This window comes from Acartia tonsa, chromosome 13 (genome assembly GCF_053477335.1).
Source record: "Acartia tonsa isolate MP-2025a chromosome 13, ASM5347733v1, whole genome shotgun sequence".
Classification (NCBI taxonomy): Eukaryota; Metazoa; Arthropoda; class Copepoda; order Calanoida; family Acartiidae; genus Acartia; species Acartia tonsa.
In genome coordinates, this window is record NC_137272.1 from 20,253,969 (window position 1) to 20,267,304 (window position 13,336).

General features: G+C 31.8%; 1 protein-coding gene across 1 annotated transcript in view; it reads right to left on the minus strand.

Moving 5' to 3' along the window:
* LOC145335196 (brefeldin A-inhibited guanine nucleotide-exchange protein 3-like) overlaps positions 1-13,297 on the minus strand; it is a 43,481-nt gene extending 30,184 nt beyond the window's left edge. The window contains exons 1-24 of the mRNA XM_080180928.1: positions 13,293-13,297; positions 13,164-13,213; positions 12,850-12,965; positions 12,419-12,477; positions 11,931-11,988; positions 11,009-11,046; positions 10,859-10,913; positions 10,315-10,421; positions 9,668-9,709; positions 8,633-8,720; positions 8,046-8,121; positions 7,637-7,728; positions 7,149-7,254; positions 5,606-5,713; positions 4,603-4,697; positions 4,201-4,278; positions 3,597-3,668; positions 3,236-3,282; positions 2,829-2,921; positions 2,412-2,462; positions 1,882-2,008; positions 1,196-1,234; positions 707-778; positions 115-159 (exon numbers count right to left, since the gene is read on the minus strand). Of these exons, the coding sequence (XP_080037054.1) occupies positions 115-159; positions 707-778; positions 1,196-1,234; positions 1,882-2,008; positions 2,412-2,462; positions 2,829-2,921; positions 3,236-3,282; positions 3,597-3,668; positions 4,201-4,278; positions 4,603-4,697; positions 5,606-5,713; positions 7,149-7,254; positions 7,637-7,728; positions 8,046-8,121; positions 8,633-8,720; positions 9,668-9,709; positions 10,315-10,421; positions 10,859-10,913; positions 11,009-11,046; positions 11,931-11,988; positions 12,419-12,477; positions 12,850-12,965; positions 13,164-13,213; positions 13,293-13,297 (1,719 nt within the window). The remainder of the gene's footprint in view (positions 1-114; positions 160-706; positions 779-1,195; positions 1,235-1,881; positions 2,009-2,411; positions 2,463-2,828; positions 2,922-3,235; positions 3,283-3,596; positions 3,669-4,200; positions 4,279-4,602; positions 4,698-5,605; positions 5,714-7,148; positions 7,255-7,636; positions 7,729-8,045; positions 8,122-8,632; positions 8,721-9,667; positions 9,710-10,314; positions 10,422-10,858; positions 10,914-11,008; positions 11,047-11,930; positions 11,989-12,418; positions 12,478-12,849; positions 12,966-13,163; positions 13,214-13,292) is intronic.
* Positions 13,298-13,336: the final 39 nt, after the last annotated feature.

Genomic DNA, 13,336 nt, shown 5'->3' on the forward strand with positions numbered 1-13,336 from the left:
AAGTTTTAGAATCATTAAAATAAATCTCAGTCATCTACCCCTAATAGTAGGTGGAAAAATAACACATACACACACAACCAGCTACTTTAGTAAATAGGATAAAAAACAAGATACCTGGATGGCCAGCTTGGAAACCACTGGGTTCTTGTTTCCACCAGCCTAAAATATAAATTTTTAGTGAAGATTTCTAATTCCTTGTTTCTAAGATTTCTACGTCGTCTTAAATTTGCCATTCATAACAGTTAACATGCTATCTTCCTTATAATTTATTTAGCGGAATTTAATATTTAAGTTGATAACTTTACAAAGTGTCTCAAAAATCAGCCATGTGACGTTATAAAAATGAAGTATTATAATTCTCTTTTTTAGGTTTTTTTCCCACTTCATCACTCATCTCCCTCATTTTTATGTTGTCACATGGGTAATTTTTGAAACATTCTGTAAAGTTACTTTAAGTCAACGTTATGGCATCAAAAAAATTGTAGCTGTAGCTTTAGATCTCGCAAATCGCAGGACCAATATAGTTTTACCTTATAGTGAAGCTTCTTACATGTCCAAAGAAATATTTATAAAAATACTTTCCCTTTCAATTTAAAGAAAAATCTTTCAAAGAATGAATAGGAAAGTGTAGGGTTATCCCCTCGCACAATAACCTCAAATGGGCCAAGAGGCGTAGCCGCTAGTAATAAATAAAATGAAAGTTTACCTCTATAAAATGTTGGCCCACAGTTGACCAACAAATCATGTTGTGTATCAGTGGACGTGCTGATTTGAATATCTAAAAAAACATTTAGTAAGTCTTATAATCTCTTATAGTTTTCGAAATAGCAGGCGTTCCTGAATCAAAAGTATTTTCTCGAACCCCCATAAAATACCCTGTTCATAGAAAATCAGAAATCTGGAAAAATATAAATACAGTGTGTTTTTTATGAGAACTTTTTTGAAAGCAATTTTACCCCACTTGTAGTAATCAGAATTTAATGATTAATGGCTTATTTTCTCCGTTTTTTTAAAAACAATTAATAGAACAACAAAAAAATCTGATTTTATTTAAAAAGAAGAGTAAAATTTTAAATGCAAAACTTAGTTATTAACATTTAAAAATATAATAAAACTGAGATAGTAAAGGACTTACAGGAGTCCCCTTCTCCCAGTTAGCCCTAGTTAGAGAAAACCTTTAGAAATAAAATAAAACCTGAATGGTTGATTCCGCCAAGACTGATAACAACAAAATCTACAAAAATAAATAAATGAAAATGATGTTTCTGTATAAATTACGAATGGCTGTTTGTCTGTCTGTATGTATATTTTTTCTCCGTTTATTTCTCTGTCTGTTTGTCTATATGTTTTCCTGTTTGTTTGTCTATCTGTTTGTTTGTCTGTCTGTTTATCTATATGTTTTCCTGTTTGTTTGTCTTATATGTTTCTTTGTCTGTCTGTTTGTCTATATGTTTTTCTGTCTGTTTGTCTGTCTGTTTGTTTGTCTGTCTGTTTGTCTATATGTTTTCCTGTTTGTTTGTCTGTCTGTTTGTTTGTCTGTCTGTTTGTTTGTCTGTCTGTTTGTTTGTCTGTCTGTTTGTTTGTCTGTCTGTTTGTTTGTCTGTCTGTTTGTCTATATGTTTTCAGGTTTGTTTTTCTGTCTGTTTCTTTGTCTGTCTGTAAGTCTATATGTTTTCCTGTTTGTTTGTCTATATGTTTCTTTGTCTGTCTGTTTGTCTTTATGTTTCTTTGTCTGGTTGTTTGACGGTCTGTCCATCTTTATCTTCAATAGTCTGTCTTTCTTCTTGTCTGTCTATCTGTTAATTGTGTCCATCTGTTTGTTTGTCTGTGGTTTTGCTAATATTTGTTCGTCCATTTTAAGGTCTGTTTTTTCCTCTTTACCTCAGGATAAGTTTGGTTAGGTTTATTTTGGAACATTATGAGCTGTTTTCTGCTTTGGAAAACCAGTTCTTGTAGAAAGCCCTGCAGGGCTGCTAGACTCAACTCTTGACTGGCACTTTGGTATAACCTAAACATCATTAGTAGCATTACAGATGTACTAACCTTTGGTCGCACGACCGTTGTCTTGATGATTCAATTTGTAAGGATTGGATAAAGTAAGTTGCTAGTTAAGCTTAAAATAGAGTGTTTGTAAGTTGTAACTAAAGAAAAAATAATGCCAGACAGACATCCTGTTACAATATAATATACCATCGGATGTGCCCCTTGAGGCCTCTAGAGGCACTTGAGGGTGATTAGACCCCCACACTTTCAATAATAATTTTATTTAAAAAAGGAAGATAAACTATGATAAGCTACATTGTAAATTAGAACCCTATTGGTTCAGAGGTTAGCAAGATCCTTTGGTACAGACATACAGACATCATGTTACTTTGTAATATTATATAAAAGTATAAAATTATCTAACTTACTTTTCAACCTTTTGAGTGAAGTACTGTATACATTTCTTTAACAGGGGACCACTAAAAATGAAAAAAATCTGAAAAAATTTAGATGTCGAAATCAACAAAAATACGTTCAACTGTTTAAAATAGATATACCTACGTTATGTCATGTCATTTTAGCTGTTAGTTGTAAGAAATATTTAATAAATATTAATAATCTAAATCTACTCTGTTAAACAAAGGCAGACTAGCGATTCTTTCATATAGGCTTTCCTACAAACAATGGATAAAAATACACCCCCCGCCCGCCCCCCCCTCTATACTTTATGGATTCGTTTGACATTAATCAACAAAAGTCTACATTAATTTTGTCTATTACAATTGTGTGTAAAATATTTTTTTCCTATTGCCCTGTCCCTGAATCCCCGTAAGAAATAATATTACCTAATTGTGGAATTATTTTCAGTAACTCCTTCATTCTGGAGTAACTCTGCTATGCTATTTGAATGGGTTATCTCTGTTGCGAATGGGTACTTTCTAAAATATTTGAAAATAAATAATTATGTATTTACTGACACAGGATATTTTGTCATTGAATTTATTAATATTTAAGTATAAAATAGAAGTATAGACAATTGTCTGCGATTAGGAAATAAAAAAATGAATGAATCATCGATACATATTTTGATTTCCTAACAAGTTAAGTATAGGCATTAATCCGACCAAAATCAATCGTATCTGCTGCTATTCAAAAGAGAAAAAAATTGTATTTTGTTTTAACATTGAAATTCCTTACATTAGTAAACAATCAGAATAAATTAATAATTAAAGAAAATAATAAATGCACAAACCTTTGATTTTCATAAGCCTTCTTTTCAGCGCCTTTCAATGTTTCTGGCTAAAATTAAATAATTCATGAAAAGTTTTTAAAAATTAGATACAATTTGAATATAAAATAAAATTTTTAAAGCCCAGACATTCATGGAAGTGAAAAAAGGGGCGGCTATTTAAAGTGTATGTTGTTTAATTTAAGAATCCTTTTAATAACTTTTAGACTAGAGAAAATGCGCGTAAAAACAGAATTTTAAACGTGTTTGTGAGCATTGCGCACACCCAGTGCATCATTGAATCTTGACGATCTATTGCAGAATATGTTTAGGCTTATTGTGCCATTTTAGGACTTTTAATCAGCCATTTGGCCGTAAAATTTACCTGGAACCTAAAGGTATGCTGTTCTAGGATGGTGATGAACTGACACACATGCATTATATGCTTCCAACAGTCCTAAAATTATAACAAAATAATTTTAATAGTATTATTTAAAAATAGTAGACAAAAAATGTTCCCATCTTACAAATATTAGAGATTTCATATGACGTATATATTTTAATATCACAAAATCCATCCTTTTCAATCTACAGAAAGCCGAAATGTGTCTAATTATTTTGCAAATGCCCAATTATAGCCATTAGACAAAATGCTTTTCTGATACAGATAAAGAATTATAATTATGCACTTTTTTGTTTCCAGAAATTCTATAATCATCATTATCAAGTTTTTTAAGTGAAAGATAAAACATAAAAATTTCAAAAGTAACAATCCAACAAAAGCGAGCACAAAGTTTTTTTTTCTGGGTGGTTTATTTTTTGAAGGGGTGGGCCATCCCAATATCAATTTAAGGGTGGGTGTTGGCAACCAACCTACATACCACTTCTACCAACTTATGATTCAATAACTATAATGCAATGGGTAAATATAGGTTTACCAATTATAGATATACAGGCACACCTAAGTAAATGTGGATAGATATTCTAACCTGTGAGTGAGAAGCAAGCTGAACTCCATGATTCAAAACTATCTCCAAAGACTCCAACTTTTTAGATCTTATTTTAATCTAGAATTAAAAGTTAAGATAATCTTCCATCCTTAATCTACCTGCATATACCAATAACGAAATAATTTGTGAAAAATCACGAAACCTATAAGTGTTTTTTATTTTCAGCTTTCGTTGGGAGGCAACACATAGTATAATTGACGACCTTTCCATCTGCCCCCCCAAATATTATTTTTGATTTATTTCACTTAGATATACCTTATTCCTGTACATCTCCGATTGGATATATCTAGGGTATATTAAATTTTAAAAAACAATTTCTCATAGAATTTATAATGCGGATTTACTTCTTGCGTTTAACATGTATAACAAATAAAACATTACCTTTTTAGCAGTAGGGGCAAAACAGGATATTTCACAAATAAGTCTCAGACAAGATCCAGATAAATGGTACAACTCAACTTTGTTCGATAAAATCACTAAAACAGTTGAACGATGGTCATACTTTGATTTTTAAAAAGGATTTTTAACCTGACAAATATATTTCTTTAAAACTTAAATCTTAACCTTTTCTTGTGATAGATTCTTCCGTACCCTCATAAAATAATTCTCGTAGTTGGCTGATATGACCTAACCCCAATCACCCACTTATGACTTTACTTCATCCCCTTCCCTCCCCTGTCAATGTAGGAACGTATTGACAAATATCTGAGAACTAAATTAGCAGTCTAAATTAAGGGAAAAAATTCTCCATGTTATCTACGTATTCTATATCCAATAAACTCTTATACCCCCGACATTTTTTTCTACTTAATGCATTATTAACCTTTTAAATCTATATTTATGTGACATTTATAAATTTTTATAATTTAAGAAAAATTGTTGCTTAAATGACTATTAAGCTTATTTTAGTTTAAGATACAAAAAAAAGTATTAAATACAACAAGGGTGGCAACATCCATAAAATCAAAGCTTAGAAATCGAACGGTAGACAAACGAACATAAACAAATATAGAGTGTAAAAACTCAAATGGCAGGATATAAATTTAAAGGTAAAACCATACTTTATTAAAGAGATGCTTTGCTGAAACTAATGTATCCCATTGTCCTAGAACTCAGATTATTATGATAATCATATCATACAAAAAAATTGCATGTATGTTTTAAATGAACGTACAGACTTTCTGGTAATTATTATAGTGTTGCTAGGCTTTCTAGATCGTATCTAAATGTTACAGGAATCATCTTCTAAAGTTTGAAATCGACAGGGCACATCTTAATGCATAAATTACCGGTAGAGCTAACTAGTAACGTACGGACGGAGGGACAGGACATATAGACCTTAATTATAGAATTTTTTTTTTAAAGTTAAACAATGCTTTCTTACCTAAATGGCTAAGAATAGAAAGATTTAAAGTTTCAGCACTCTTCAAACAATCTTTCACTATTTTGTTTTTCTTCTTACCGACCAACATACCAAGATTAGGATTCAAACCTATAAAATTATGTTAGGTTAAGAAGAGTTCCGGTGCCTTATAGTGTGAAAGTTATTTGGATAGAAAAATTGATAAATAGAAAGATATTGGATAAATTGTTAGATAGATTGATACATAATGACAGATTCATAGATGGATAATTACAATTATAATACCTCTAGATGAATAGTTAATGATATTAGGTTTACTACAGACAGCTATGGTATAGTCCCACACACACACACACACAAGAGTAAGAATTATAATACCTCTAGATGAATAGTTAATAGTATTAGGTTTACTACAGACAGCTATGGTATAGTCCCACACACACACACACACATACACACACAAATACACACACACAAGAGTAAGAATTATAATACCTCTAAATGAATAGTTAATAATATTAGGTTTACTACAGACAGCTATGGTATAGTCCCACACACACACACACATACACACACACAAGAGTAAGAATTATAATACCTTATATGAATAGTTAATAATATTAGGTTTACTACAGACAGCAATGGTATAGTCCCACACACACACACACACAAGAGTAAGAATTATAATACCTCTAGATGAATAGTTAATAATATTAGGTTTACTACAGACAGCTATGGTATAGTCCCACACACACACACACACATACATACACACACACACACACACAAGAGTAAGAATTATAATACCTCTAGATGAATAGTTAATAATATTAGGTTTACTACAGACAGCTATGGTATAGTCCCACACACACACACACATACATACACACACACACACACACAAGAGTAAGAATTATAATACCTCTAGATGAATAGTTAATAATATTAGGTTTACTACAGACAGCTATGGTATAGTCCCACACACACACACACACAAGAGTAAGAATTATAATACCTCTAGATGAATAGTTAATAATATTAGGTTTACTACAGACAGCTATGGTATAGTCCCACACACACACACACACATACATACACACACACACACACACATACATACACACACACACACACACAAGAGTAAGAATTATAATACCTCTAGATGAATAGTTAATAATATTAGGTTTACTACAGACAGCTATGGTATAGTCCCACACACACACACACACATACATACACACAAGAGTAAGAATTATAATACCTCTAGATGAATAGTTAATAATATTAGGTTTACTACAGACAGCTATGGTATAGTCCCACACACACACACACACATACATACACACAAGAGTAAGAATTATAATACCTCTAGATGAATAGTTAATAATATTAGGTTTACTACAGACAGCTATGGTATAGTCCCACACACACATACACACAAGAGTAAGAATTATAATACCTCTAGATGAATAGTTAATAATATTAGGTTTACTACAGACAGCTATGGTATAGTCCCACACACACACACACACATACATACACACAAGAGTAAGAATTATAATACCTCTAGATGAATAGTTAATAATATTAGGTTTACTACAGACAGCAATGGTATAGTCCCACACAGCAGTAAGGATTCTTCGTGCCAGTAACTTTTCTCCAAGGCAGTTCTAAAAATAATTATTTATCCACTCAATTCATACTAATTTTAACAAATTAAATCGATATTAATCAGTTTTTAGTTTTAAGTTCAATTGATATATTTCTTTCTAGAGGCAATGCCCTTGCCCCTAGAGGCCTAAAGTGGCATTTGAGGGAAATGAGAGTTGGGCAATTATAAACTTTACTTTTCAGGGGCTTCTCTTGAGATAGTGGTGGTACCATTCCTCAAAATAGTTATAAACCTTATATAGAACCATAAGAAACCTCAATTTAAAGTAGAACCATATTGGCAAGTTTCTAAAGAACAGCCAGATATACTTCCTGTTAATTTTATATTAGGATATGATATACATCCAAAATATTTGACCTAAAAATGTGTTTAATCTTAACCTGTAAATTAAGTCTGGACTTGTCCTTAGCTACTCTTCTAAATTCTGACAAAAGTTGGCTGTTTTCATCCGTGCTTTCTGTATTTTCTAGATCTAAAATAGATATTTATGTCAGGTGTGTCCCATGTTAAGCTATTCTACCAAACATAAACTAAAATATGCAATGAAAACTTTTAAAATTAATATTCGATTTTTTTCTCAGTATTTATGGTATGTATAGTAGTTTTTCCACATAAATTTTATAGTTTCGAAGATTTGGTGGGTAGTTTTCTAAATTCGTTTGGAGGAACTATGTATATACAAAATATAGAAAACTATATCTAACTTGAAAATTATTAGATTTACATACTTACAGATTAAGGAGACAAAGCTTTATAAAACACATTTTGCAAGTTAATATATATAATTACCTAAAGCCATATTAATTATAGGGGAGCTCGGCTTTAGTCCTTGAAATAAATCCTCTTGTAACAGATTCTCATAAACCTTAAAAAATTAATAATTAAAATCACAAGTGACTTTATATTGTAAAAAAAAATCTTAGCTAGCAAAATTTTTACGTCTTTAATTTTTACGTTATAGGCGGTTTTGTTAAAGTAGTTTTAGGATTTATTTATTATAGCCACCAAATTGATATAGAATATAGTTCAAGTATACCCTCGTTATAGGGTAGTAACGATACTTGGTATTATCCTCTTAGAATTTTTTTTTCAATATTGAAAATTTAAGTACCCACCCTCCCCCCCGACAGCGAACTATGAACTCTGGCCGCAGCGCTTGGCCCTCTTGCCTGCCTAGCCGCAGCGCTCGGCCCCCTTGCCTGCCTAGCCGCAGCGCTCGGCCCCCTTGCCTGCCTAGCCGCAGCGCTCGGCTCCGTAGCCTAAAACCTAACCTAAAATAGTTGTTCGTCGGTAGTCGGGAGGGGGGGGGGGGGGGGGGGTACAAAATTGAAAAAAATTGAAAAAAAATTTTCTAAGAGGATAACGCAAACAAATACCTTCTGAATCCAAGAAGCGGAGATATAAACTAAACATCCAGACTCTAGAATCTTCTTACTAAACTCAGAAAGTATTACAGAACAGCATCTAAACAAAGGATAAGAAATTATTTGAGGGTCAGATTTTGTACTTTACATATTTTACAATTTGACAAGTATTAATAGAATACCCAAAGGTACAAAGCAAGAAGATTAAAAAAACCTATTTTTTTTAAAGCTCTATTTTAGAGGTTATTTGTAAAATAGTTTACATTTTGGCTTATTTAGTCTCCGTAATCAAAATTAGTGTTTCAAAACGTGAAATATATCACCTACTAGTTTTCGCAATAAGGCAATTGCCTCAGGCTAAATGACAAAAACAGACAATTTTAAATTGGAAATAACTAAAATATTACTCCAAAATGACAAAATACTCAGATATTATCTATTTCATATAAGAAGGTTAACCGAACGTTCATACTTATCATATAGGGTACACCGACAAACGTCCTACCGCGACAAACGTCCTACTACGACAAACGTCCTACGCGACAAACGTCCTAAGCGACAAACGTCCTACTGCGACATCTCTTAAGTAAAACGTCCTAAAAATTTAAAGGTCGAATTTTGTAATGCAAGGATGTATCGGGTTCGAAACCATACCATTTGATAGCCAACACAGACTTTGGGAAAACTGTCGGACAGATTTTTAAAATTTAGCCTATGGTTAAAGTTATTCAAAAAATAAATTTCAGTTAATGATTATTTTCCTGTGTTAATTATCGCCATTTTGAATTTTATATTGATAAGTATTCTTACAATTAGAGGATTTTGTCCTTAAATTTGGAAGATTTTTTTTATTTCATAATTTTTGAAAATTTTTAGGACGTTTTACTAAAGAGATGTCGCAGTAGGACGTTTGTCGCGGTAGGACGTTTGTCGCTTAGGACGTTTGTCGCGTAGGACGTTTGTCGCATTAGGACGTTTGTCGTATTAGGACGTTTGTCGGTGTACCTCATATAGTATAGTAGTTACGCTATAGAAATTATGTATTACCTTTCTTCGGGATTTTGATCAAAATATCCTTTTCGTCTCAATCTAAAACAAAAATATTCTCAAAGATTTTTCAAAATTATTATTTTAGAACATTTATTAATAAAATAGTTGAGGCACCCCTTGCATCTAGAAGCCTATAACAATCCTAAAGCTTTTTAACAAAATAGGACCTATGTGAAATTTGCATAAAAGGTAGACTTTCAATTTCATCAGTTAAATAGTTACAGAAATCCAGGTTTCAGAAAAAAGCTTACTACTTTAACTATAGCCACACCATAAAATATTTAAAAATTATAAAATTTTCTATAACTTAGGACATTATGCCATTTCCTAATATACATTTTAGTGCGTGTTCACTTTGGCCAAAACTCAAAATATATTTTGATTATTACTTAAATACGACTTTAATCTAAAATTACCTTATTGCTAGCTGGATACATTAATAGGCTGTTAGTTAGACCCTATCTCTATTTAAAATTACCATATTCCTAGCTGGATGCAAAAATATGATGTTAGGTAGACCTTAAAATTACCTAATTGCTTGCTGGATACAATAATAGGCTGTTAGGTAGACCTTAAAATTACCTAATTGCTTGCTGGATACAATAATAGGTTGTTAGGGAGACCCTATTTCTATTTAAAATTACCTTATTGCTAGCTGGATACAATAATAAGATGTTAGGTAGACACCATCACCATTCAAAATAGTTCCCTCAAATTTATCTTTAGACCGAGGGGAATGCGATGAAAAATCCTAAAAAATTAAACAATTAATGTGTTGTTTTAAAACAAGTTTGTTAAGCAAGATTTGATCTGGCCTCACCATTTCGGTCTCAGTTTGACTTTCACATAATAAATTTAGAAATCCCTTTCCTGAATTTGCAGTTTTAGGATCTTAATGAACATTCAAAACACAGACAACTTACTTAGTTTATTGGGTCATTTATATTTGATAGGACAATGGCCGATAAATTGATGTACATCCCCACGTTTGGACACTGGACTTAAGGAACCAATCAAACAAAATTCAATAAGAGAATAAGAGAATGTTATCATTACCAACCCAATGTGCCGTGTCTCTCTGAATATTCTGTAAATATACTTTACTAGTTCGTCTACCTAACCAATAGATCTCACAAAAGGCTGCCCTATTACAATGTGCTTTTCGTGGAAGGTTTATTAATTTAATACCTGACAAAATTGTGAAGCAAATTCTTGAATTTTAATATCCAACTCAGCCGCAGACCTAAAATGTAACATTAAAATCATAAGATAAGAAGTAAAACAAACATTTTTCTTACTCAAAATTATTTGCTTTTTGGAGATAAAAAAAAGTTTTACCTTATTTGATTTAATCTAGCTACTCTGTTCTTGAAAACCTAAACAGTATTACTTTATAGTTTTTTTTTATAAGCATGTTTTATTCTATTTCTTATGTTATTTCCCAATATTAAATATGACTCTTTATTGAACCCGTGACCGTGGCTCAACACGGAGCACATCCGCTCGTCGTCGAGGAGGTGATAGGTTCAGATCTTGGCTTAACACAGCGTCATAAATAAAAACGGAAAAAATTGTTCCAAATGCTACTGTGTCAGGTGCGCGAGTTTATTAGTAGAAGGAATGCCTTGGCCCAGAACAGGTGCAAATCATTACCATGCACAGTTAGGACTTCTAAGACAAAAGTCGTGCAATCAAAGGGTTGGTGGTCTATTGGATGTTACTTAACCTAATATCCTTTGGTGTGATGATTATCGCATCCCATTACAAGCGGATGATGCTCTGGCTTATCTAGATGTGAAGCTTCCCTACAATGGTGAACTCATTTAGTTAGTGAGATCTTAAGGGACAAAATCCTTACTCGGCTTCATATCTCAATATATATGAAATAGCGGCTTCGCCCCTAGCCTCTAGGGGCTTTGCCCCAAGAGGTTTGATCAACCTAATTTTTCGTATTTTAGATTTAAAAAGAAAAAGTAAAAAAAAATTTTTTTTTTGGGGGGGGGATTTTTCATTTTTTTGGGGGGGGTTGGGGGTGTCCCACCCCCCAAGAAAATAGCTTAAAACCATCACAGGACCAGTAGGTATATTCCCTGAAGAGTAGAGCCCAATCGGTTCAGTGGTTACTGAGATCTTAAGCTTCAGACGGACAGACAGACGGACAGACAGACATCGTTCTACTTTGTATTATAGATATTTCTTGTAATATAGTTAAAAGCGTTGTTAAAGTCAAACTGACTAAAATACATATTTATTAAAATACCTTGTAGAAAAGATTTGCATTTTCTTCCTCGATTTCTTGAAACTCTACGTCGTCTTCACTAAAATACATTAATGACACAAAAAATTCGCTTCTAAACATATTTTAAGTAACTTTATAAAATTTTTAGATCTAAATATCATTTAGTCTGTCTGTAACCCCAATGAGAAGATTTGATAATTATAGAGAAATACATTTTATTTACAGTTCTTTATAGGATTGGCTTCTGAAATTTTAACGGAAGAATTTTTATAACTGCTTTTCGTAGTCTTCCATCTAAGATAGAGGGATACGAATAATTCTAGTAATGATTTCTCTGACCAAGATATAGGGATGCCTTCATCTTTTTCATTAAATGCAAAATTATATGAAATCCAGTATCATATTAGATAATTTCCTCTTTTGGAAATTCTGTGAAAATTGATACCAATTAAGGTATAATTTTCTACAAAAATAAGATACCACAAAAAAAGAATAGGAATATTTTTAACCTGCTATTTGTGTTTGGACTTCGTAGGGTGATACTTTCATTTTGTTCTACTTTTTCAGTCTAAATTTAACAATTAAAATGACTTTTTTGGCTCGTTAGATCAATATCTAGCATTCTAACTTAAATCTGTAAATATCTATCCATCTATATCATTCCATCTTTAAATCTATGTATCCATCTATAATTTATCACCTATTTAAATATATGTAAATTAGGGTAGGCCCATTTTCAATGATTTTTTTAAATTTTAAATGAGCTACATACACCTAATAATTGAAAATCTATTGATTTGTATATCTATCTACTATTATCTTTCTGTGTCTTTGATAATTACCCCTTCTGATTTTATATCTATACAATTTACAGTTTAATTTAACTGTCTATCGATCCATCATTCTATCAAAATATCTATCAATTTATATATATTTCTACCTGTGGATAAGTGAAAGGCTGGAGGTACAACTCCTTTTCTCCAGGCTCATCAGTATCATTAGAACACTCAGATGAATCATAAGAGTCTTCAGCAGTAACCTCTACACTTGAGGAGTCTATATAGATAGATAGTAGGATGTATAGATAGATAGTTAGATAGATAGATAGTCAGTATCATTAGAACAGTCAGAAGAATCATAAGAGTCTTCTCAGTAATCTCTAGTAATCTCTACACTTAAAGAATCTAGATAGATAGATAAATAATTAGATATTAAGATAGAGAGATAAGTTAAATGATTTATTTGAGCGATTACCTATTGAAGCCCCGTCTGGTTCTGTTCTTATGGATGCTATAGATATTTTCCTGTTAAAAATGTTTAAATTTATTTGTTTGTTTTAATAAAGTTTAACAATAAATTAGTAATGGACTATTCTATTATGACGTCATTAGGGAAACTTCAGCTATAAGTTTTTAAAATTTATTCAC